Below are 25948 nucleotides of genomic sequence, written 5' to 3'. Positions count from 1 at the left end.
CATTTTCTTCTTTCAATGTGGGCCCCGAGTCAAAATATTTGCCCAGCTCTGCTGTAGAAGCTCCTGTAGTTTTGCTGTAGCAACACACAACTTCAATATGCATCTTGCACTGATGTCATATCATTATCCTATGTGTAGATACAAAATATTTGTGATGTAATATCACATTTATACATTATTGCTGATTTAGGGTGAATAAAGTGTTTCATACCTATTTTGGCAAAAGGTTTAAATAAACAGATTTTTAAAAATGTTTTTTTTTTTTAGACCAGAAATCCACAAACGCTGTACGTAATATAATAAGTGTTAAATTGTGAATGTGCGGTGATTTACTGTCTAAGCCAGGAGTTGGCAACACAAAATGTTGAAAGAGCCATATTGGTCCAAAAATACAAAACATATACCGGTATGTCTGGAGCCACAAAAATCAAAAGCCGTATATAAGTGTTATAATGAAGTCAACACATAATGTAAGTGTCTATATTAGCTATATTAGCCAACTATCAAAATGACATTGTGTCGCAGGTTCATGCAAATCTTCGTTGACAGAAATGTTAATGTAATATTTATTCTACACATTTTTACAGTATTGGAAAACATTAATAAAACAGAAGGTAAAACAACTCCTGGAAATTACTGGCTTAGAATGGCCAAATGTATAGATGTGTGTGTCCAAGTTTAAGAAAATGGCAGGCTGTCTTCTTCTCATGGACTTATTACAATCTTTGCAAGCTCTGTAGCTTTTGCTGTGGTCTGGAACAGCATGGCACACAAACAACTATCAGAAATGCAGGCAATATTACATACATATAATACGTCATGAGACATGCAAATATATATGTAATCCACAGAAGACATAAGTAAATTAAATTAGCTTAAATATACCTACAAACAAGGCATAATGATGCAATGTGTACATACAGCTAGCCTAAATAGCATGTTAGCATCGATTAGCTTGCAGTCATGCAGTGACCAAATATGCCTGATTAGCAATGCTCACAAGTCAATAACATCAACAAAGCACACTTTAGTGCATTAAACCATTGCATAACACGTTTGGTGGACAAAATGAGACAAAGAAAGAGTGGCAACGTCGGAGAAATTTGTACATGTAAACAAACTACAGTGAGTTCAAGGACCACCGACTTTAGTAGGACAAAGCGACGCTCGCCAAATACTCTCATCAGTGAAACATGTTTAATGCAAATAGTGGGATTTCTAACAATTAGGAACATTTGTGTCATGTTTTTCCTCCTACGGAAACTCTATTAAAACAAAAAATATATTTTTCCCCCATCTTTTTCCATTTTCATACATTTTTGAAAAATCTCTAGGGAGCCAATAGGACGGAGCTAAAGAGCCGTATGCGGCTCTAGAACTGCCGGAGGCTGACCCGCGGTCGAAGCAGTAGTCAATTGTATATTGTCTTTAATCTGTATCTGACTGCTCCTCCTCAGGTGTGCCAGGTGAGCGCCCAGCAGCCCGTCCAGACTGAGCTCTTGATGCGCTACCACCAGCTACAGTCTCGTTTAGCCACGCTAAAGATTGAGAACGAGGAGGTGAGGATTTACGGTGCCTTTTGTGTGTCTGCCCACTTCCCCACTACCACACCAACACAATGTTTGACAGACAAAAAAAAGGCCTGTCTGGTGTTCCCTGGAGCCAAGGAGCGAGGTCGCCACATCCCCATCTGTCCGCATTGCAATTACTCTGCGGCGGCCCCAGCCATGCGGGAGATGGGAATTTATTTAGTGCCTTGTCACGGTGCCAATGTGTTGGTTGTTTCAATATGAAAGTGTGTGTTATGACGATGAAGCGAGGGCTTTCTCATCAAAAAGCAGCAGACACAGAAGGTGCAAATGGAGGTGATAATAAACTGAGGTCTGTTTGTCTCGATAGTGCTACGTCTTTTGTTATAGGCAATAACGTAGGAGATGCGCTATTACTGCAATTTAACTTTATCCATCTATGCCCCACTAAAAAATATGTATTCATTTGCACTCATCCATTCATTTTAATTTGAGCTTTTCATTTCACTGCGATGCAATTAAGATTTCATCTTGCCCTTGAAAATAAACTCACTTGTCATTGTGCAGGTGGTATAAAACAGGAAGTGTTTGACATCTGTTTTCCTTGTCCACGCTCCCTGCAGGTGAGAAAGACCTTGGACGCCACCATGCAAACGCTACAGGACATGCTGACGGTGGAGGATTTTGACGTGTCAGACGCCTTCCAGCATAGCCGCTCCACTGAATCCATCAAGTCTGTCGCCTCCGAGTCCTACATGGGCAAGGTGAATGTGGCAAAGAGGAGGTTCAACCAACAGGAGACGGAAATGTTCTACCTATCGGTGAGTCATATTTTCATTAAAGCTTTATCAAATTTATTACATTTTGAACGGGATTTTCAATTTTGTGCAGGAATAAATCTGCCACTCACTTATTGTCACTTTCATCTTTTTGCTTAGAAATTCAAGGAGTACCTGAATGGCAGCAACCTCATCATTAAGCTGCAAGCCAAGCATGATTTACTCAAGCTAACCCTTGGTGAAGGTAATAATCCTCTACTCTGGAACTCTTTGAGGTGTTCATTTTATTCTAAAAGTGTGTGCCTCACCGAGTATGGAATTGGGCATCCTTGTAAGCTGTTTACATACTGTTCCTGGCCTCCGATTTGGTGTCAGAAGTGAGTTAGCAATGAATGGTGTGCCCAATTACAGGGACACCTTGGAACTTGTATACCATTCAGGTACTAGTCCTCAGATATGGTGTCAGAAGTGGGATGGCAATCAATGGTGTGCCCTATTAGAGCGACCCCTTGGAACTTGTGTGCTCTGTAATTGTGATTTGGCTACCATTCTTGGCCTTCTTGTACCATTCAGGTACTACTCCTCATATATGGTGTCATACAATGGAATAAATCAGTGGTGTGCCCAGTTAGAGGGATCCCTTTGACATTGTGTACTCTGAAATTGTAATTCAGCTACCATTCTTGGCCTTCTGTAACACTTCAGGTACTGCTCTTCATATTTGGTGTCAGAAGTGGTATGGCAATCAATGGTGTGCCCAATTAGAGGGACCCCTTGCAACTTGTGTACTCTGGAATTGTGATTTAGCTAACATTCTAACCTTCTTTTACCCTTCATGTACTACTCCTCAGATTTAGAAGGTGTCAGAAGTGGAGTAGCAATCAATGTGTCTTGTCCTTATGACAGTTTTGAACTCATGTTTGCCTTTTTTCGTTGTGTAGTATTTTAGTTCCTGTCCTGTGCCCATATTCTGCCCGTATATGATATAGGGTATTTTGAATTGGGGAACCTGTGCAAAGTTAATGAGATAGCGCGTTAACTAGCGGGGAACTTGGCTCAGTTCACTTGCTACTGATGAGTCACAAGCAAGCAAAAATGGACAAAGGAAATCTACCTTATGGAAATATCAGGTCAAAGCCATGGCAAGTTGTTCTCCCGACAAAAAATGACTATTTTTCGCAGTGAGAAGAGGCGACATCCCTGCAGCAAACGCCTGCTGCGCGCGTCATTCTAGAGGTGGGTAGTGCTTCACTTCCGTGTTCAGATCACGATTAGGGAGCAGTGATAAAATAACATTTATATTGTTACTGTGACTGATATTTCGTAAGTAAAATGACATAAAAGCTCAACAGAAAGGAAAGACGGTCGGCCGGATGTCGAAAGGAGACTTTTCTATTGCAAACAGTCGATCCGACATTAAAATATGTCAAGACACTTTCTCAAACCGATCACACAATTTTCAAGCTTCAAAATAAAAGCGCTACACTATACATCCGGGTTAACTATGCTTAGGATTTCTCCTTCATGTACAGGCTTCATATTAGCCGCCATACCCAACAAAATAAAGTAATATAATGTATTGTAGCGTCCAGAAGAAAACAAAGTCTGACGCTATTTTTAGCTTTTATGGCCAATTTTATGCTAACAACGGTCCCAATTCCAACAAGTATTTCCTCCCTGCAAACACGTCTGCCTCCGTGCTTCACTTCAAGACACACAAAACTTGTTCATTCTCACCATAACACCATAACACACTAACATACACATCAACACCAGACATATGCACAGGGTTTTCTGGAGCGGAGGCAGCGTGTCCGCACTGTGGACGTACTTTAATATATTCGAGACATACGATCTTCACAATTTAAAATGACACTGGCGGCTTTTAATGAGAGAAAGGCCCCCAGCAACGCGAAGCAAGTGTGACATCAGGCTATCTGCGGCTCGCTTTTTGTCAAAGACATGGATGGATGGCGCAACATAATCTAAAGAGAGTCTCTACAATAACACCAAAAATAAATGCTAGATTTGTTGCCAGACGTTTTTATTACAGAAAAAGTGACTAAAAGGATTGGCGAAATCTCAAAAAAAAAAAAAAAAATCTCAACAAAGCACATTGTACAATAAGAAGCAACAATTTAAAAATAGAACAAAATATTATGTAAGAAAAATATATATGTTAATACTATACTTAATAACTAGGGCTGTACGCCGCAACACTAATTAATTGAAATCGGTGCTATACTGCCTTTGAAAAATACTGGTACCGTTCTTTCATGTAGCTGCCGCTGTGTGTCGGTGACTACAGAGCCGAGGAGCAGAATGTTGAGTGTGTCAAAACGCACACACAGAGTGTATTCAAGCAATAACATCTTGGAGGTATTTGGGCTTCAAAACTAACGATAGAGGTGACACTTCAAACAGGGTGACACTTTAAAACATGCCTCGCTAAGTAAATGTGGTGATTAGTATTACAACCGTTGCTTCAAACTTAGATAAACATTTAAATAATAAGCACTCAGATCTGCACAAGGAGTTACAAAGAGTGACCGGTAATGAAGTAGATGTTATACCTGTCCTGCTGTTCGGGTCCGGTGCAGACTGTAGTCAAGGAGCACAGGCCAGACGTTCCTTCCAGGGCGGATGTTTGTGGGTAACACCCTTCACTTTAATGGGTCTACTAAGCTCAGCTTTCGGGTCAGAATGAGGAGGCCGCCGATTCCTGACAAGCTGGTTGCTTTATTTTTAGTTTTGCAGGACACAACCGGACCCGTTCATCACTCTATTGCGCAGTGCACACGCTTCTTCTCTCTCTATTTACTTGCCCATTCACTCACACATTGCCATTCTCACAAACACACATACGCTACTCTCATGAGTTAACCAGCTCCCCTGTTGTGCACATGTAGATACACATGTAGATCTGCTTGCGCTGTGGAAGGCGGCTGCATCTCCAGTAGCTCTGTAGTTCTAGATCTTTTAAACTCATCTTTTATCTTTAATTATTATTATTATTTATTACATCTTATAAACTTATATTTTATCTTTTATCTTTTTTATGTTTTCCTTGAAGACATAGTGAATCCCTGTACATGTCCAATGGATACTTTTGGCAGTTTTAAAAGACCAGGAGCCAACTTTCTTTCTTATTCGAGAGAGGAGCTGCTCACTCTGAAAACAATGGGGCGTACAAGTGTACGACACTCCATTCCAGCCGAGCTGAGGAAGAATCATCGGGGCTGCAAAGCGGGAGCTAAGCTAAAGGCTAAGCGAGAGGAAAATCGACGGTGCTACAAACCATCCATTCCTTCCGTCATCATGGGGAATGTGAACTCGCTGCCAAACAAGATCGACGAGCTTCATGGACTAAGAAGCTAGCCAGAGAGAGCAGCCTGTTTATCTTCACGAAACGTGGCTAAACCACCTGGTACCGGATGCTAACGTGGACCTGCAGGGATTCACCGCAGTGAGAGCTGACAGAGACACTAAAGCATGTGGGAAAAGCAAAGGTAGGGTGCTCATCATATATGTTAACAACCGCTGGTGTAACCCGGGACACATCTCCGTGAAGAAAGTCTTGTGTTGCCCGGACCTGGAGCTAATAGCTGTTAGCCTCCGGCCATACTATCTGCCGAGGGAGTTCAGTCACGTGATCTCCCTCTGTGCTTACATTCCCCCGAGGGCAGATGCAGCCAATGCATGTGAGATGATCCACGTCATCACATCAAGGCTACAGACAAAACATCCTGAGGCTTTTTTCATCATTTCTGGGGACTTCAATCATGCTACTTTGGACTCAACGTTAGCTGCTTTTTACCAGGCTGTGGATTGTCCCACGAGAAACAACAGGACAATTGACTTACTGTATGCTAATGTCAGGGATGCATACACGGTCACACCCCTCCCCCCACTAGGGAAGTCTGACCACAATCTTGTACATTTGCAGCCAAAATACACCCCCCTGGTCCAAAGACAGCCTGTTAACACTTGCTCTGTGAGGAGGTGGTCCCCTGAAATGGAAGATGTCCTCAGGGACTGCTACAACACCACAGACTGGAACGTGCTGCTTCCACAGGGTGAGGACATTGATGGGCTGACTCACTGTCTCACGGATTACCTCAACTTCTGTGTGGACGTGACCTGCCCTGCTAAGACTGTTCGGTGCTACCCTAATAACAAACCCTGGGTAACACAAGAGGTTAAAGCTGTCCTCAACAAGAAGAAAGCTGCCTTCAGGAGTGGAGACAGAGAGGCAATGAGAGCAGCACAGCGGCAGGTGAAACGACGCGTGAGGGAGGCTAAGGACAGCTACAGGAAGAAGCTGGAGCAGAAGCTGCAGCAGAAAAACATGAGAGAGGTCTGGGAAGGTGTGAAAACCATCACAGGCCACTAGACAAAGACCAGAGCTGTTGGGGGGACAATAGAGAGGGCCAATGAGATGAATAACTTCTTCAACCGGTTCAACCAGCCCGTGTCCTCTCCACCCCCCACTCCCCATCGCAGCCACCCCCTCTTCTTCTCCCCTCAACGCACCTCCCCCCCAGCCATGGCAACACCCCCCTCCACCACCTCTACGCAGACATTAGTCATCTCTGCGGACCAGGTCAGAGGTCAACTGAGGAAGCTACAGCCTAGGAAAGCAGAAGGCCCAGACAAGGTGTGCGCCCGACTCCTGAAGACCTGTGCTGCAGAACTGGGTGAACCACTCCAACGGATCTTCAACCTCAGCCTGCAGCTGGGGAGAGTGCCCACCCTCTGGAAGACGTCGTGCATCGTTCCAGTTCCCAAAAAGAACTTCCCCAGAGAGCTAAACGACTTTAGACCAGTAGCGCTCACTTCTCATATAATGAAGACAATGGAGCGGCTCTTTCTCAACCTCCTCAGACCACAGGTGCAACATGCCCAGGACAGCCTGCAGTTTGCATACCAGGCAGGCGTTGGTGTGGAGGATGCTATCCTTTACCTGCTGCACCGAGCCCACTCACACCTGGATAAGGGAAATGGCACTGTGAGGATCCTGTTCCTGGACTTCTCGAGTGCCTTTAATACTATCCAGCCCCGCCTTCTCCAGGACAAGCTGGACAGAATGCGAGTGGACCCCTGCCTGGTTGTCTGGATTTTGAACTACCTCACCGATAGGCCACAGTACGTCAGACTGAAGGACATCACATCTGACTCTGTGATCAGCAGCACCGGAACACCACAGGGAACGGTGCTGGCCCCTCTTCTCTTCACCCTGTACACCGCTGACTTCTGCTAGAACTCAGAGCTGTGTCACATCCAGAAGTACGCGGATGACACAGCCATCGTCGGGTGCATCAGGGACGGCAGAGAGGAGGAGTTTCGGAGCCTGGTGAGGGACTTTGCTGACTGGTGCCACAGGAACCTCTTGCAGCTCAATCCGTCAAAGACTAAGGCGCTGGTCATTGACTTTGGGAGGTCGAGTCCAAGGTCACAACCTATTGTGATCGAGGGAGTCGAGGTACCGACCGTGGACTCATTCAAGTACCTCGGGGTGTGGGTGGACAATAAGCTGGACTGGACTGTTATCACGGACCACTTGTACAGGAAAGGACAGAGCAGGCTATACTTCCTGAGGAGGCTGCGCTCCTTCAACATTTGTAAAAAACTCTTGTGGATGTACTACCAGTCTGTGGTTGCCAGTGTTCTGTACTACATCGTAGTGTGCTGGGGGGGCAGTACATCTAAGAAGGACAGCTCCAGATTGGAGAAACTGATCAGGCAGTCCGGTTCTATGATCGGAATAAAACTGGACTCACTGGTGACGGTGGCAGAGAAGAGGACTGTGGAAAAACTAGTGAGCATCCTGGATGATGCCAGTCACCCTCTGCATACCGTTGTCAGTAGCCAGAGGAGCCTGTTCAGTGCTAGACTGCTTCATCCCAAGTGCAGGACTAATAGACTCAAAAACTCCTTTGTCCCACATGCCATTAGATTGTACAACTCCTCTCTGGGGGGAGGAAGTGTACTCGGATGACAGGGGATGCAAAACAATAACAGTGCAATACTTTTTCATAACATGGTCACTACTGTCTATTTTCTCTTGTTATATTCTTATTTTACTGTTATATTTTTATTCTCATTGTTGCTTTTTATTTTTATTCTTATTGTAATATTCTTCTATTTTGTTTCCATTTATACACCCATTATTTACTTTTTACTTTTTAAATTCGATCGAACTCTGTACACTGCTGCTGGAATTTTAATTTTCCTGAGGGAACTCTCCTGAAGGAATCAATAAAGTACTATCTATCCATCTATACTTAGACGCGCACACAGCTGCTTGGTTTGATGCCAAATATTAGCGGAGTTAAACCGCCCATCTAACGTCAGCTAATGCAAGTGAAATGACTGAATTTTGTAACAAATTGCTACAATTTTTGTTGTATCTTTAACAATGTGTGTTTTACCTGTTACATTACTTATCTGTGTACATTTATCCATAGTTTTGTTTTAAGTACTTGCTGAAATGTATTTTTGTTAAAGCACAGACCAGGAGTGGCAACCATAAATCATAAATCATTTAATATAATGTCAATAAATCTTTTCCGTATAGTTTAATATAATCCTTGATTATGGCAGTCTATATGTAATATGGAAAATAATAAATTGTTATTTGAGTGCAACAAGAAAAGCCCAATGTGTTTAATACCTTTTAATTTCTATTTTAACCTACTAAAATTGTTCTTTGAGTGCAATAAGAAACATATGTTTATTGTATTGTAAGATTTTCTGTTAAAATAAAGCCAATATAGACATTTTTCATATATTTGGCTGGCTGAAATATTGTGTAAATTCTTTTATAACATGTTATGGTTAAGTCTTCAGTTACAGAATGATTGGCAGACGCAATATTACATGTTATAAATTAATAATTAATGCAGCAATATGCAGAGGTGGGTAGTAACGTGCTACATTTACTCCATTACATCTACTTGAGTAACTTTTGGGATAAATTGTACTTCTAAGAGTAGTTTTAATGCAACATACTTTTACTTTTACTTGAGTATATTTATAGAGAAGAAACGCTACTTTTACTCCGCTACTTTTATCTACATTCAGCTCGCTACTCGCTACTAATTTTTATCGATCTGTTAATGCACGCTTTGTTTGTTTTGGTCTGTCAGACAGACCTTCATAGTGCCTGTGTTTCAACAAATACTGTCACTGGTGACGTTCACTCCGTTCCACCAATCAGATGCAGTCACTGGTGACGTTGGACCAATCAAACAGAGCCAGGGGTCACATGACCTGACTTAAACAAGTTGAAAAACTTATTGGGGTGTTACCATTTAGTGGTCAATTGTACGGAATATGTACTGTACTGTGCAATCTACTAATACAAGTTCCAATCAATCAATCAAAAGTGTGAAGGAAAAAAGACCATTTTTTATTTCAACCGTAAGCCTGAAGACTGACTGCACAGTTGCTGTCTTCACAATAAAAGTGCCGCTCCATCGCGCCTGCGCTTTCAAAATAAGAGTCTCCGAAAGCCTGCACAAACAAGCTAGCAAGCTACGGAGTTTGCCGCCAATGTTTTTCTTGTAAAGTGTATAAAAACGAATATGGAAGCTGGACATATAAGATGCCAAAAACCAACCACTTTCATGTGGTATTAGACAGAAAGGAGGAACTTTTTTTCTCCTCCATTTGAAAACCTGGACGTTTGTCATCACTACTGTCTGATTACAATCAATGCAAGTCATCAGAATCAGGTAATACACCAACTTATATTCTTGTCTTCATGAAAGAAAGGAATCTATATGTGTTAAACATGCATGTATATTCATTAAAACACTATTAACATGTAAACAAAAACGGCAAAAAAAATAAATATACATTTTATACTGTATATATCTATGTATGTATATATATATATATATATATATATATACATATATATATATACATATATATATATATATATATATATATATATATATATATATATATATATATGTGTGTGTGTGTATATATATATATATATATATATGTGTATATATGTGTGTGTGTGTGTGTGTATATATATATATATATATATATATATATATATATATGATATGTGTGTGTATGTTACTCATCAGTTACTCAGTACTTGAGTAGTTTTTTTACAACATACTTTTTACTTTTACTCAAGTAAATATTTGGGTGACTACTCCTTACTTTTACTTGAGTAATAAATCTCTAAAGTAACAGTACTCTTACTTGAGTACAATTTCTGGCTACTCTACCCACCTCTGGCAATATGAATCCACCCCCCTGAAAATGATCTGTCACGGGTTCACTTATTAATGATGAAAAATGTTATGCATGTGCAATTAATTTTGAGTTAACTATGAACAAAATGTGATTAATCACGATTAAATATTTTAATCGTTTGACAGCCCTCGTACAAACGCTTCAATTCATTCATTTATTTTGTGTACCGCCTGCAGCCATTTTGTGCCGCAGGGCGTAGCGTTTTTGGAAAGGTTTTTGTCCATTTTGCTAACTCAAAATGAGTCCCAAAAAGACAATAGACCGGCGTAAAAAGGAGGAGGGAATTGTTGTGGAGTTAAAATAATGACTATTTGCGAGGAGTACAGCTTCATACCACAGCAAGTTGTAATTCTTATGAGACCAGACTTTTCTGGAAAAAATGCCAAAGCAGACTTATTTCACAGCTGAAAAGAAGACTACCCATCGTTCAGCAGCACCCCTTCCAAGAATACACATATAAACACATACACACGCACACACACACGCCTGCCTGCTCCTCTCTTGTCAGCTCCTCTTTAGTTGTTAATGTTAATGTAAGTGTATTTCACTTTTTAAGTGTTTGTTATTGTAGCCATATGATTGTTAACGTTAACGATTTTTGTGATTTCTAATCATTTGTGAGGGCACCAAAGGGACTTATGTGTGTTTGTGCGTATTGGCAGAAAAGCGCATACAAGACAGTTCAGCTAGTTGTTGAAGTTTTGGCTTTTTTATTAAAAAGAAAGTTGATCCATCACCCCCTTGCTATGTTTGTTTGATATAAAGTACTGTATAGCAGTGGTCCCCAATCTTTTTGTAACTGCGGACCGGTCAACGCTTGAAAATTTGTCCCACTCAGAATTACAACTTGCTGTGGTATGAAGCTGTACTCCTCACAAATACCGTATTTCCTTGAATTGGCGCTGGGGCGGTAATTAATTTAAAACCTCTTCTCACTCCGGCGCTTACCAAAGGCATGCGGTAAAGGCAAGCATGCGCTAATTATTTTAAAACCTCTTCTCACTCCGGAACTTACCAAAGGCATGCGGTAAATTTAGGCCTGCGCTTATAAATTTGAGTGTGATGTAAGGATACCATCATGAAAAGCACATTTAATAAAAAAACGTTATTATGGTCTTACCTTTACTTATAATGAACTCCATGCGCAGCTCCTTCTGATCAAAAGCATCGATAACTTGTTTATAGAAGTCTTCCTTATCTTTCTTCAGTTTTAAAAGTATTTCTGTCTCGATGAAGATATTCCTTTAATTATTACCTCCTGCTTCGATTGAAAGTCCAGTTTAGAAAACGGTTTTATTTTAGATATGTAATCCTCCATGTTAAAAGTGCAAGCGAGAGGAAACAATAAACGATCGCTGCTCACTGTTGCTGCTTGTTGTCACTTCTTTTGCAGCCGAGTAGTCGCAAGAAGAATCACTAGCGCCCTCTACCACCAGGAGGCAGGAGTCATTTAATGACTCATATTTGAAACACGCAGCTACGGTATATTAATAAAACATAGCTGCTTACTGTTCTTTTTAGCATATTCAATAGCTTGGACCTTAAATCCTACTGAATAGCTCTTAATCTTCTTCCCTTTATGCGATTTCAAATTATTGAAATCAGCCTCCTCCATTTTGAAAATGATGACAGGTGAAGTGTACCGGTACGTGACGTAACGTGTTTGACCCGGCGGAAATTCTAGGCATATGCTAATTATTTGGCGAAACGAGTTTGACCCGGCGGAAATTCTAGACATGCGCTAATAAAAATAATATTTTGCGAAACGAGTTTGACCTGGCGTTAATCCTGAGCTGGCGGTAATGCTAAGCATGCGCTAATTATTTTGCGAAACGAGTTTGACCCGGCAGTAATTCTAGGCAGGCGCATACTATATACCCAGCAGCAATTCAAGGAAATACGGTAGTCATTATTTTAACTCCACAACAATTCCCTCCTTATATTGATATATAATGTAGGAACCAGAAATATTAATAACAGAAATAAACAACCCTTTTGTGCGAATGAGTGTTAATGACTGTAAATGGGGGAGGGAGGTTTTTTGGGTTGGTGCACTAATTGTAAGTGTTGTGTTTTTTATGTTCATTTAATTAAAAAAAATAATAATATTTTTTTTTCTTTCTTTTTTCTTGTGCGGCCCGGTATCAATCGATCCACGGCCCGGTGGTTGGGGACCACTGCTGTATAGCACTTTATGTTGTGTTCAAAGTGTACAAACCCTCTCTATAATATGGACTTTTGTCGAGGCTGGACCACATTATTCATATTCACATTGTTTCTTATAGAGAAATTTGCTTTACTATACTAACCTTTCGATTTACAAAAGAACCAATTTAAGTTTGTAAATCGAGGTTACATTGTTGTGTGACATCATTAAACCCAATGGGGACCATTGGGGAACATTTTTTTTCGAGCATTTGACTGGCACCTAATTTAGTAGGCGTTTTTTTCATAATTCAACGTTTTGCTTATTCACTTCCCCGTTAGAATATGAAAAGGACAATATGATGTATCTATTGTATCTGCACTCAATACCACCGAGATGGCGAGCCTGCCTGAAAGCAATATTGAACCATATTACTTTGTGGAATGCACTTCCTTGCTGCTTGTACTGCCTTATCTTCTTAGTCTATTCGGTGGAACAACAGGGGGCATTCTATTAAAACAAACAAAGCGTCTTTCAGCACCCCGCCCCACCCCCGCCGTCCCCATGGGTGCCCTGGTCACCTAGGCCATGAACATTTTACGCTTAATCAATCAGAAGCCTCATCTCTGCAGCTGCTCCTGCATCAGGATCTCTCCTAATAGACCAGACATTTATATTCTATGTCCGTCTGCCTTTTTTAGCTCAGCTGCAGAAGACCAACCCTCACATTATAGAGCCCATCAGTCTTCGGACACGTGTGTTTACCTCCGTGATGGCAGCAGCAGTACAGAGTGTACGGACATATGGCGTCTCCAGGTACCACCCGTGTTTAATTATCCAGGTGATCAATCAGGGCTGCGTGGTGCTCATTAGCTCGCCGCTTCCCATGCAAAAATGTCGCAAGTGTGAGAGCATGTCATTGGGTACAAGATGAAACTGCTGGGGGCCACATGGTGGCTACTAAAAAAACATCATCGCTACACGATAGGACCAGCGTGTATAGCACAACTCTATTAGGTACGCCTGCACTAGAGCTTCATCTGCAATTTACAAATATAATGCTCAGTTTTGTTTGACAGTCTGCATCATCTAGAGAGGTATTCTTTTCCCCCGGGATACTTTGCCCTTTTGTGTAGCTAAATACAGGCAAAGTATTAGCAAAACCCACTAGTACTAAAACCGAAGCAACTCTTATTATAGGAAATTAATTAGCTCCGGACGAGCACAAAACACATTTTATATGTTATAGTTTTACACACAGAAAACGATGTGCAATACAGTGGAACCTCAACTCACGAACTGGATTGGTTCTTGAACAGGGTTTGTGAATAGAAAAATGTATATATTGAAGCAAATTTATTTCTCCAGAAGAAACATTTTAAACATGAATAATTGGTTCCAGCCTCTACAAATGTCCACATTTCAGTAAAAGTTAATAGTCTTACAGCACGGTATGAAGTGCTATACAGCACTGTATATCAAAGAAACATAACAAGGTGGTGACGGATCAACTTTATATTTAACTAGATGAGGCAGTTCCTGAAGGAATTGTGTGTGAATGGTCCAATGCTGAAGTTGAACTGAAATGCTGATAGAATGTAGTATGAATGTAAGAATAGTTTGAATGTTGGAATGGTTTGAATGTTGAAGAGTTTGAATTTCCAGGAACATCGGAATTTGGTTTGGAACTTGGGGAAGTGTTAGTTTGAATGTCCAGGATGAATGGAATGTGTTGAAGTTGAAATGGTTTGAATAGGTTGAAAAATGTAGGAGTTGTGGAACTTTGAAAAATGTTTGAGTTTGAGTTTGAGTTTGAGTTTATTTCGAACATGCAAGTATACAACATGATACATCACAATCTCCAGTTTCTCTTTTCAACATGTTCGAAAAGGAGTAGGAAGAAGCAGAGCTTATTTAATCCTACCCCTTTTCTTTTACATAACAGTTGCTAAAACTTTTGTTCACTTCCTGTTCTCAATTTATTCACAATATACTCCCTAAGTAATCACAATAAAATAAGTAAATAAATGATAATTGGTGAAGTAAGTTACATTTCATATGTTGAGATAAGTAAGATTATTTTGTGAGTGAAATAATGAAAGAATGGATAAGTTAAATAAATTCAGAATGTTTATCATGGTTCTTCTTCTTTGTACTTTGTAAACACTTTAAGTTTGAAGAGTTTCTTGAAGTGGATCATATTAGTACATTGTTTGATTGGTTTGCTTAATCCATTCCATAATTTAACTCCACATACTGATATACTGAAGGTCTTAAGTGTTGTACGTGCATACAAATGTTTTAAATTACATTTCTCCCTAAGATTATATTTCTCCTCTTTTTTTGAGAAGAATTGTTGTATATTCTTGGGTAGCAGGTTATAGTTTGCTTTGTGTATAATTTTAGCTGTTTGCAAATTCACTATGTCGTAGAATTTCAGTATCTTTGATTCAATAAATAAATAAAGGATTTGTGTGTTCTCTATATCCAACATTATGTATTATTCTAACTGATCTTTTTTGTAACACCGTTAATGAATGAAGTGTACTTTTGTAATTATTTCCCCATATTTCTGCACAATAACTCAGATATGGTAACACTAGTGAGCAGTAGAGAATATGAAGTGATTTTTTGTCTAGAACATGTTTTGCTTTATTCATTATTGACGTGTTTCTTGCTACTTTATGTTGTATATTTTTTACGTGAGATTTCCAGTTCAATTTATCATCAATCATTTTACCTAGAAATTTGGTTTCATTTACTCTTTCAATTTCTATTCCGTCTATTTGTATTTGTGTTTGACTTTCTCTTCTACTGTTACCAAATAGCATTATTTTAGTTTTACTGAGATTCAACGATAGTCTGTTTTTGTCAAACCATCTTTTTAATTTGTTAATTTCTTCTGTTATTATTTGTAGTATATTCTGTGTGTTCTCTCCTGAACAAAACGCTGTTGTATCATCCGCAAATAATACTAACTTTAAATCTTTTGTAACTTTACAAATGTCATTTATATATAGATTGAATAATTTAGGTCCTAGTATTGATCCCTGAGGTACACCACAGGATATATTTAGCGTTGTAGAGGTGTGTTCGCCTACCTTCACGTATTGTTTCCTGTTCATTAGATAACTTCTTATCCAGTTTAAGACTAACCCTCTGATGCCATATCGTTCTAGTTTTTTGATTAAAATATTGTGATTAATTGTGTCAAATGCTTTAGTTAGATCCATAAAAACTGCTGCCGCACATTTTTTATTATCTATAGCATTGGTAATTTCTTCTGTAATTTCATTTAAAGCCATCGAAGTTGAAACATTAGCTCTGTATCCATATTGATTTTCTTCGAGTATTCTATTTTTATTTATGAAACTCTCTAATCTGTTATTGAACAGTTTTTCAATGATTTTAGAAAATTGTGGAAGTAAGGAAACAGGTCTATAGTTTGTAAATTGATGTTTGTCGCCAGTCTTGTAAATTGGTGCAACTTTAGCTATTTTCATTTTGTTTGGAAATGTACCTGTTTGAAATGATAGGTTACTAATATACATTAATGGTCCTGAGATCTCTTCAATAACCTTTTTTATCGTTTCCATATCAATTTCATTACAATCAGTTGAAGTCTTGGATTTACATTTTTTCACGATTGTAACTATTTCCTCCTGTGTCACATTACTGAGGAACATGGAGTTGGGATTTCGCTCTATGGTATCATTATAGTCCTCAATTGAAACTGGGTCTGGAATCCTTTCTTCCAATTTTGGTCCAATATTTACAAAATAATTATTGAAGCTTTCAACTACTTCCTTTATGTTGTCATTTTTTTTATTTCCGTCTAAGAAGTATTGAGGGTAGTCCCTCTTAGTGCCATTTTTAATAATGCTATTGAGGATGCCCCATGTTGCTCTCATATTAGTTTTGTTCTTGTCCAATAATTCACTGTAATATTCTTTTCTACATAATCGTAGTATGTATGTTAACTTGTTTTTATACTTTTTGTACTTAATTTCTGCCTCTGTAGTTCTTTGTGCTATACATTTCCTATATAGTGTATTCTTCTTCTTACAAGCATTTTTTAATCCTTTTGTCATCCATGGTTGATTATTCTTTCTCTGCTTATTACTGAGTTGTATCCATGGACAATGTTTGTTATAAAGTATTATGAACTTGTTTAAGAAATGTTCATATGCTTCATCAACCTCATTTTCATTGTACACATTGTCCCAATCTTGCTTTTGTAGCTAAATTTTGAAAGCAATCATTCTCTTCTCTGTGCACAGTCTTCGAAATGTCCTTTTGTCTTCCATGTTCTTCTTGTAGTTTCCATCATAAATTGTAAAAACTGGCAGATGATCACTAACATCGGTTATAAGTATACCACTTGTAGTGTTATTATCAAAATCATTGGTAAGAATATTATCAATAAGCGTGGCACAGTGTCCTGTAATTCTGCTTGGCTTTGTGATTTTAGGATATAAACTGATGCTGTACATTGTATCAATGAAGTCATCAATAGACTTTTGCTTGTTAGGGTTCAATAAGTCAATATTAAAGTCACCACATAAGAAAATTATTCTTTGCCCATTGTCCATGTAAGTAGCCTTGATCCATTCTTCAAATGTTTCTATACTTGACTTAGGTGATCTATATATACAACTGATGAATATGTTTTTGCTTTTTTCCTGACATATTTCAATTGTTATACATTCTAAGATATTATCTACAGCAAATTACATGTTTTTTACCACTTTGTAGTTCAGGTTCTTCATCACGTACACAGCTACTCCTCCTCCATTTTTGTTGTTCTGTTAATGTAGTTTAGTTCATATCCATCCAGATCAAAATCTATTCCTTTTTTATCATCAATCCATGTTTCCGTGACAGCAATGACTTTGAAGGGTTCGTTGATGTGTTCCAAAAAGTTCTTAATATTGTTGTAGTTTGCTTACAAGCTTCTGCTATTAAAATGAATAATTGACAATTTGTTATCACATTTAATGTTGCTGTTATATTGATCATCCGTATAATAAAAACAATTATTACTGAAGTGGGAGAAAAAATGTGTATCTGGATCTATATCATTTTCCAAATCCTGGTTTTTGTGATCTTTGTTGCAGAAATTTTTTAGTTCCATGTTTTCTTGTTCAACAATCTTTGATGTTGTTTCAATAATCTCTATAAGTGTAGGTGGATGCAATCCTGAATCTAGGTCCTCTTGTTTAGTCGTCCCTTGGAACATAGTAGTGTTGATGCTGAATTTAGGTGCTTGTTTTCTGTCAGAGTCCATTATCATCGTTGTTGTGGAAGCTGTGTAAACTTTAAAAATTGTCCAGGTCCTTGATGTCATGGACAGCAAGTATTCTTGCTTCTGGACCTCCATTCAGCTTGATGTAGATTTTACAGTTGGCGCTCTAAGTTCCCTGGATTTTTCCCTGCTTTCTCAAGTCGCGTGCTTTCTTGGCGATTCCAGCATTACGTTTTGTGAGATGCTCATTCATGTACACATTTGTTCCCTTCAGCTTCTTTCCCTGTCTCAGCAATGCCATTTTAGATTTTCTGTTTACAAGTTTCACGAGCACGACTGGAGTGGCGTTGTTGTTTCTTCCGTTCAGTGGGATGCATGTTTCGATGGTATTAATGTCAATTTCAATTTCTTTTGATTGCAGAAAGTTGACCACTTGCTGTTCTGCTGAGACCATATCCATTTCATCTGGTTCACCTTCATTATTCACAGCTTTCGCATAGGATCTTGGTTGAATTCGGTGCCCTGTCACGATGATATCATTCATCCGTTTATCCTGATCCATTTCATCTATGATATTCCTCAGCATGTTGTTGTCTTCTTGAAGGATCTTTATTTGTTTGCCCATTTCAGTGGCTTCATTATTTCTGATGTTTTTGTGAGATTGCAGACTTTCTATATTTTGCTGCAGACTTTTCACATCTCGTCTGTGTTCTTCTTTCATTTCTTTCATTTCTTCTTTCCATCCCTCCATCATGTAGTTAAATTTTTCTAACATTTCTTCTTTAAAATCATGGAACATTTTTTGTATCCCTTCTTGATTCCCATCATGTCCTGTGTCCAGCCTCAAATCTTGTTCAGTCTTTCCTTTAGCTTTTCGCATCGCGGCAGTCGATGACGTCAGTGCCTCTTATGTCTTAACGGCAGTTACTTCTTTAGCAACTTGCGGTACTTTTAACTTGTTTTTTCAACAATTTCGTACCTTGCGCTGTTCAGAGATCAATTTTGGGTGTCAGCCTGTCAACTTATATCACTCTGCGACGTCGGAATCACTTTAAAACAGCTGTAAACTCGCCGTAGCTTTTGGTTGCCAGGCAACCGCTTTGAACTGCGGCAAGGCGCCGTTGGCTTGAGGCTAACGGCTCTTCCCACTCGCCTTATTTCAGCGTATCTGTGCCTCTCAACTGACCAATATCAGATCGAAGATGCCAGGTGACTCTCCTGTGGCTGTGATCACAAATCAGTGGTCAAAATCTTCAGACTTAACAAAAACTCCGGTAGCAGAAGCGGAGCCTTTTTCTTTTGCGTCCTTTCTCATTGACAGGAAGTGATTTTCCTGTCAATGTCCCATTAATTTCTACAAGAATTTCATGAAAATTTGGGAATTCCGGGAAAAGAGGGAATTTTGAAAATGGTAAAAAATTTGAATGTTCTGAATGATTGGTGTTGGAATTTTTCAAAACTGTTGAGTAATGTTGAAGTAGTAACAATTTTGGTATGGTATTACAGAATTCCAGGAATTTGGGGAAAACCGCAAATGTTTCCAGTTCAAAAAACAACTTAGTTTTTTGTTCTGATTAAGAAGAATATTTTGACAGTGGAATGGTTGAAGTGGGTTGAAAAATGTGGGAGGAGTAGTCAACAGACAAAAGTGTGAAAATAGGGTTTGGAAAACTAGGAATTATGGGAGTTCCAGGAATTTTTTTGAACTTGGAAATAATAATCATTTGAATGTCCAGAAAGAGTGGAATATGTTGAAGGTGGGATGGTTTGAATCGATTGAAAAATTTGGAAATGGTGGAAGTTTGAAAAATAGCCAATTAATTTTGATTGGGAAAAATGTCCCGGAAAACCTGGAAATCTGGGAATTTTTCAAGGGAAAGCCCGTGATTCCCGAATAGGCTGAACAGTTTGAAGTTGGAACGGTTTAAATTGGATTCAAAATGTGGACGGTAGAGCGCGCCAATATCTTGAGAAGAAGAAGTAAAAGAATAAATAGATTAATTTTGGTGTAGAAAACCATATGTGTGAATGCTTTGGAGCATTCACACAATAACAGAGGCAAAACAACAAAAACAACTGGCTGAACTGTCCTCATAAGCAAAAATTGTGCTGACACGCACACACACTGTCACTAGCCATGTGTTGCACTCAGTTTAAAATCATAAAACTCCTTAATTTTTAACTGCCAAATCGCTACAATGATTAGGAATAAAAAATAAAATACACTTTACCTCGTCGGTTAGGGAGGAAGGAGGAAAAGGCAGTGTCGACAACGCTGTGGGTACGTCCTGATTGTTTTAAACCACACATCGCTTCTGCAACTCTTCTGTGCCTGTTTACTATTTGGCTTCTTGACCTGCGTGCTTTACATTACTTTTTGGATATATATTTATTTGGAACAAAGAACAGTTAAACGCTAATATTTGCTCAATATTGATTTAATTTGATGGTCAAATATTGTAACTTTGTTAATCTAGCAGGTGGCGCCATTATGAAAACCCAACACAATCAGTGCAGTGTCAATCCAATCCAATCCCCTTTATTTATTTAGCACTAAAACTGTCTCCAGATGTGCTGCACATAAAAAAGAAACAATAAAAAGTAATGAAATGACAAGCATTTAAAATTTAAAAAAGTAAGAAAAAAAAACATTATAATAATAGATAATAATAACCCACTACTTCTCACCATCTTTATCAAAGTGCTGGCATCTGCAACTTTCTTTGGCACCATATTGAGCTTATTTTACAGTCTTACTCAGTCTTACTGAGTCACCATTTTCCATCCATCCATTTTCTACCACTTGTCTCTCTTGGGGTCGCGGGGTTGCTGGAGCCTATCCTAGCTGAATTCGAGCGGAACGCGAGGTACACCCTAGACAAGTAGACTGAGTCACCAACATGCAAAATTCTTTGTGTGGGCAATGGATTCTGCAGAATCATACGTAAGCACGGTATACGAAAACAGAATGTCAAATTATCTATGTTATAAAAATATGACACTGCAGTCGTAGATCACAATAAAATGCAGTTTTGTTAGATTTTTCTTTCTTTTTTTAAATCTCATCCTGCTCCAGTCTGGCTGCGCCAAAAAAATTTAATATCCAAACATTTAATAAAGTTAAATAATGCAAAAAGAGAAGTATCCCACACTTCACTTTTGTAAAGTTTTTTTTGTCGGTGTGGCTCAGTTGGTAGAGCGGCCGTGCCAGCAACTTGAGGGTTCCAGGTTCGATCCCCGCTTTTGCCATCCTCGTCACTGCCGTTGTGTCCTTGGGCAAGACACTTTACCCACCTGCTCCCACGGTCACCTACACTGGTTTAAATGTAACTTAAAAGATGGAGATAATGGGTTTCACTGTGTAAAGCGTTTTGAGTTTCTTGAGAAAAGCGCTATATACCGTATTTTCCGCACTATAAGGCGCACCGGATTATTAGCCGCACCTTCAATGAATTACATATTTCATAACTTTGTCCACCAATAAGCCGCCCCGGATTATAAGCCGCGCCTACGCTGCGCTAAAGGGAATGTCAAAAAAACAGTCAGATAGTTCAGTCAAACTTTAATAATATATTGAAAACCAGCGTTCTAACAACTCTGTCCCAAAATGTACGCAAATGTGCAATCACAAACATAGTAAAATTCAAAATGGTGTAGAGCAATAGCAACATAATGTTGCTCGAACGTTAATGTCACAACACACAAAATAAACATAGCGCTCACCTTCTGAAGTTATTCTTCATTCGTAAATCCTTCGAATTCTTCGTCTTCGGTGTCCGAATTGAAAAGTTGCGCAAGCGTGGGATCCAAAATGGCCGGTTCCGTCTCGTCGAAGTCATCGGAGTCAGTGTCGCTGTTGTTGTCCAGTAGTTCTGTGAATCCTGCCTTCCGGAAAGCTCGGACCACAGTTGTGACCGAAATATCTGCCCAGGCATTTACGATCCACTGGCAAATGTTGGCGTATGTCGTCCGGCGCTGTCTGCCCGTCTTAGTGAAGGTGTGTTCGCCTTCGGAGCTGTGTGAAAAAAGCCACCCGGCCTCTTCGCGTAAACTTCCCTTAACCACTCGCTCATCTTTTCTTCATCCATCCATCCCTTCGAGTTAGCTTTTATGATGACGCCGGCTGGAAAGGTCTCTTTTGGCAAGGTCTTCCTTTTGAATATCACCATGGGTGGAAGTTAGCATGGCAAGCTAGAACCACAGTGAAGGATGACTTCTCATTCCCTGTGGTGCGAATATTCACCGTACGTGCTCCCGTTCCACAGTGCGGTTCACAGGAATATCAGTTGCTGTGAAATACGGTAGTAATCCGTGTGCGGATGGAGAGATTGCGTCTTTTTATGAACCGGATCCTTGTCGCTTAGTAGGAGCCATTTTGTGGTCTTTACAGATGTAAACAGGAAATGAAACGTACGGTGATATCCGCGCGTTTTTTCTTCTTCTTCCGGGGGCGGGTGGTTGCTTACAGTAGAAGAAGAAGCGCTTCCTGTTCTATGGGGGCGGGTGCTTTCCTTGGCGGTTGCTTGCGTAGAAGAAGAAGCGCTTCCTGTTCTACCGGGAAAAAAGATGGCGGCTGTTTACCGAAGTTGCGAGATCGAAACTTTATGAAAATGAATCGTAATAAAGCGCACCGGGTTATAAGGCGCACTGTCAGCTTTTGAGAAAATGTGTGGTTTTTAGGTGCGCCTTATAGTGCGGAAAATACGGTAAAGATAATTCCCAATTCCCTAAAGTAAATCTGTAGAGTAGATATGGTCATCTTGATCAAAAATATTATTTGCCCATGTGGCTAAACAGGACAGGTTAAAAAAAACATTAAGTGTTTTTATTTATCTTTGATGTTTGATGTGTATAATTGTGCGGTTAAAGATGGTATTCAGTCAGTGGAATGATGTGGAAAATGTTTGCCAATGCTCCATATGTCACAATGATATGTAGAGGAGCGGGTTATAGCCTTCTGCTCATTCTGTCCATTCTGTCCATTGTCTCTTTTTACAAAGAGAAGATGCTTTAGTGCCATTGTTGCGTGCATTGACTCCCTCCAAGCTCACACTCTCTCAATTCAAGAAGAACCAACTTGATAAAGCAAATGTAATTTGAAATTTGTTTTTATATTTTTGTTCCAGTCACAAGTTATTTTGACTTTATGTGACTGTATTTTGTGGTCAGGACAAGCAGCTTGTGATTTGCAACAAAAGGCTCAGTGAGGCAGCACAGTTATTGCTCAGTGTCACCACGAGTGGACCCGTCCCTCCCTCTTCCCATGTCCTCCAGGTCCCCTGAGGCTTTGCTGTCTATTCCTCAATAGCTTTGTCCAATGAATGATGCTTGTGGAGTTCCATTCATCTTTCTGGCCACTGCTGTCTGTTTAATATATTCACTTCAAGCACTGATATAAAACATTTCCCCTCTTCTCTTTCTTTGTATGTATGTATGTGTGTGTGTGTGTGTGTGTGTGTGTGTGTGTGTGTATGTGTGTGTGTGTGTGTGCGTGTCTTTCAGGGGAAAGAGCTGAATGTGGAACCACAAGGTAAGTTAGGATTTGTTACAAAGCATGTTTAAATTGTTACGGTAACTAATTTTTGTATTTTGCTATTGTTTTAAAAAAAAAAAAAAAAGCTTTATACTTCAAATACATTCACTAGACACATTTAATGAGATCCAGCGAGCGTAAAATGTGATACTAATGCTCAGTTTTGTTCGACACGACAAATATATCAATTTAATATGTTTGTTGTGGTGGTTTACACTTGCATGTTTCACACCAAGAACCAGGTCAGAAATATCTATCCCAGCACCATTAATATATCATATTTTATCATTAGGAGTGTCTCGATCAAATATTGTTATCATATACCTGTCCGATATCAGCGCAAAAAACAAGTATCGGATGATATATTCTTCCATGTAAAATGTCTGATACAAGCGCTCCGATACCAGTTTACCTGTGCACAGCTGGATGGCAAGTTAACATCTATATGTACTCCAATAATGGTGATCTTTCAATACTAATTTTCAACTTATTTACAGTAACTATTTATTGGGAACTTTATTATTGAGTATTTGTGGAGTAAAGTTTGGAGTAAATTGTGTATAAATGGAGAGCAATAAATTAGTTAATGTATTCGTAATTGCTATGAAATGGAAAAGGGGTCGGATTAAATAAGCTCTGTTTCTTCCTACTCCTTTTCGAACATGTTGTAATGAGAAATTGAAAACATGTGATGTATCATATTGTAACATATTTGAAATAAACCTAAACCAAAAACCATAAGCACACAAAGTTAGTCTTTTCTTCTATTTCAGTCAAGTTATTTACAAAAGTTAAACATGGCAGGCTAGTAGAAGCTAGCAGCTACACAACAGCTAAGCACATAATAGCAAACAAGCTAGACATACGTATTAATAATTGAACAATATTGCAATCAAAACAGCACATTTGTCAATTTAAACAAGTATCAAATAATTATGCTTGCATATTACTTACACATACGAAGTTCCCAAGACAGAAGCATATTAGAAAGTATCTAGTAACAAAGGTGTCCGTATCAATCAACTTACTGCGTTATGATCTTAAATTGATTGTTACGGGGCGGTATAGCTCGGTTGGTAGAGTGGCCGTGCCAGCAACTTGAGGGTTGCAGGTTCGATCCCCGCTTCCGCCATCCTAGTCACTGCCGTTGTGTCCTTGGGCAAGACACTTTACCCACCTGCACCCAGTGCCACCCACACTGGTTTAAAAAATTTTTAACTTAGATATTGGGTTTCAATATGTAAAGCGCTTTGAGTCACTAGAGAAAAAGCGCTATATAAATATAATTCACTTCACTAATTCACTTACCACAAGGTGTCGTCAAAAAAACAAAAAAACCCACTCCATTTCTACTTACAGACAGCATAAGTGGACAGTTAATAATAAACAGGTTAGTGTTTTTCATACCTATCATTGTCTGCTAAGTGAAAAAGGAAACCAAAATAGAACAATAACAGTATGACACGGTGCAATTATACACCACTGAAAACCACAACAGTGAAAATATTACGTAAATACCTTTCTAACTGAGTCAATCAGAAATATGCATTATTATTATTTAAGTTCAGGCAGAATTTTCTGTATCATTACATTTTTTACATACAGTAATTATGTGGTCGAGTGATTTTCTTTGTTTTTCGAAGGACAAATGATTACTTAAACTGTGTTGACACTTGTGGTCTTGTGCTGCGGTCTGTACTGTAGACGATAGCCGATGCTTAGCAAAGGCCTAATCTATAGACACATAAATGATGCTAAAACACATAAACACCATTAAACAAATGGATGAGAGAAATGCTGCAGCATCGCAAAACAAAATTCAAGTTAGGGAAGCGACCAGGGGCATCAGACCTAAGGGATATCCGCCTTTAAAGGCGTGGGTGGGATGCCCAGAAGAAGTGAACCGCATCCGGTCTTAGTTGCTAGCATTGGGTCATAGTTACAGATCGACATAACTTTGTTTTTCCAACCACGGAAAGGAATAAAGAGTGTGAAGGACAGTGCTGTCAAAATTAAGTGGAGGATTTTTTTTAATTAAAGAAAATCATCAAATTTATGACTTAGCAAGTGGCAGTTGGAGCTTAGTACTGTTAGTCTGCGACATACTGAAGCAGAATAATTTGATATCGTCAGCCAAGGATATTACAGTAATATCCAAATGGCGGATGTTTATCCATGAAAATATGGAGAAGCTGCTGAATGTGTGTTTGACTACTGTAGTTGTTTGTAGTACATTCAATTGTATTGCTGTTCATACAATATGTTTTATGAAGAAGTTTGTTTTTCTTGTTAAAATGGTGCTGTCTTGTGAGGGACCAGCACTGATTGAATTGATTATAATCGCTTTTTCCCAGTAGGAGTTTTTTGAGGCACAAGCTGCATCACGGAATCAATTAAGCTTGTATCCCGAGGTACCACTGTACTGTAAAATATTAC

The 25948-nt window shown here is 39.2% G+C and overlaps 1 protein-coding gene across 2 annotated transcripts in view; it reads left to right on the top strand.

Annotated features, from left to right (window-relative positions):
* Positions 1 to 25948, top strand: part of srgap3 (SLIT-ROBO Rho GTPase activating protein 3) — a 232432-nt gene that overhangs the window by 163382 nt on the left and 43102 nt on the right. For both annotated transcript variants that reach the window (XM_061932646.2, XM_061932645.2), the window contains exons 8-11: positions 1458 to 1559; positions 2153 to 2350; positions 2468 to 2552; positions 23482 to 23509. In XM_061932646.2, coding sequence (XP_061788630.2) covers positions 1458 to 1559; positions 2153 to 2350; positions 2468 to 2552; positions 23482 to 23509 — 413 coding nt within the window. The remainder of the gene's footprint in view (positions 1 to 1457; positions 1560 to 2152; positions 2351 to 2467; positions 2553 to 23481; positions 23510 to 25948) is intronic.

This window comes from Nerophis lumbriciformis, linkage group LG38 (assembly GCF_033978685.3).
Source record: "Nerophis lumbriciformis linkage group LG38, RoL_Nlum_v2.1, whole genome shotgun sequence".
NCBI classification, from domain to species: domain Eukaryota; kingdom Metazoa; phylum Chordata; class Actinopteri; order Syngnathiformes; family Syngnathidae; genus Nerophis; species Nerophis lumbriciformis.
The sequence above is the reverse complement of the archived record's forward strand: the minus strand, read 5'-3'. Positions and strand labels throughout refer to the sequence as shown.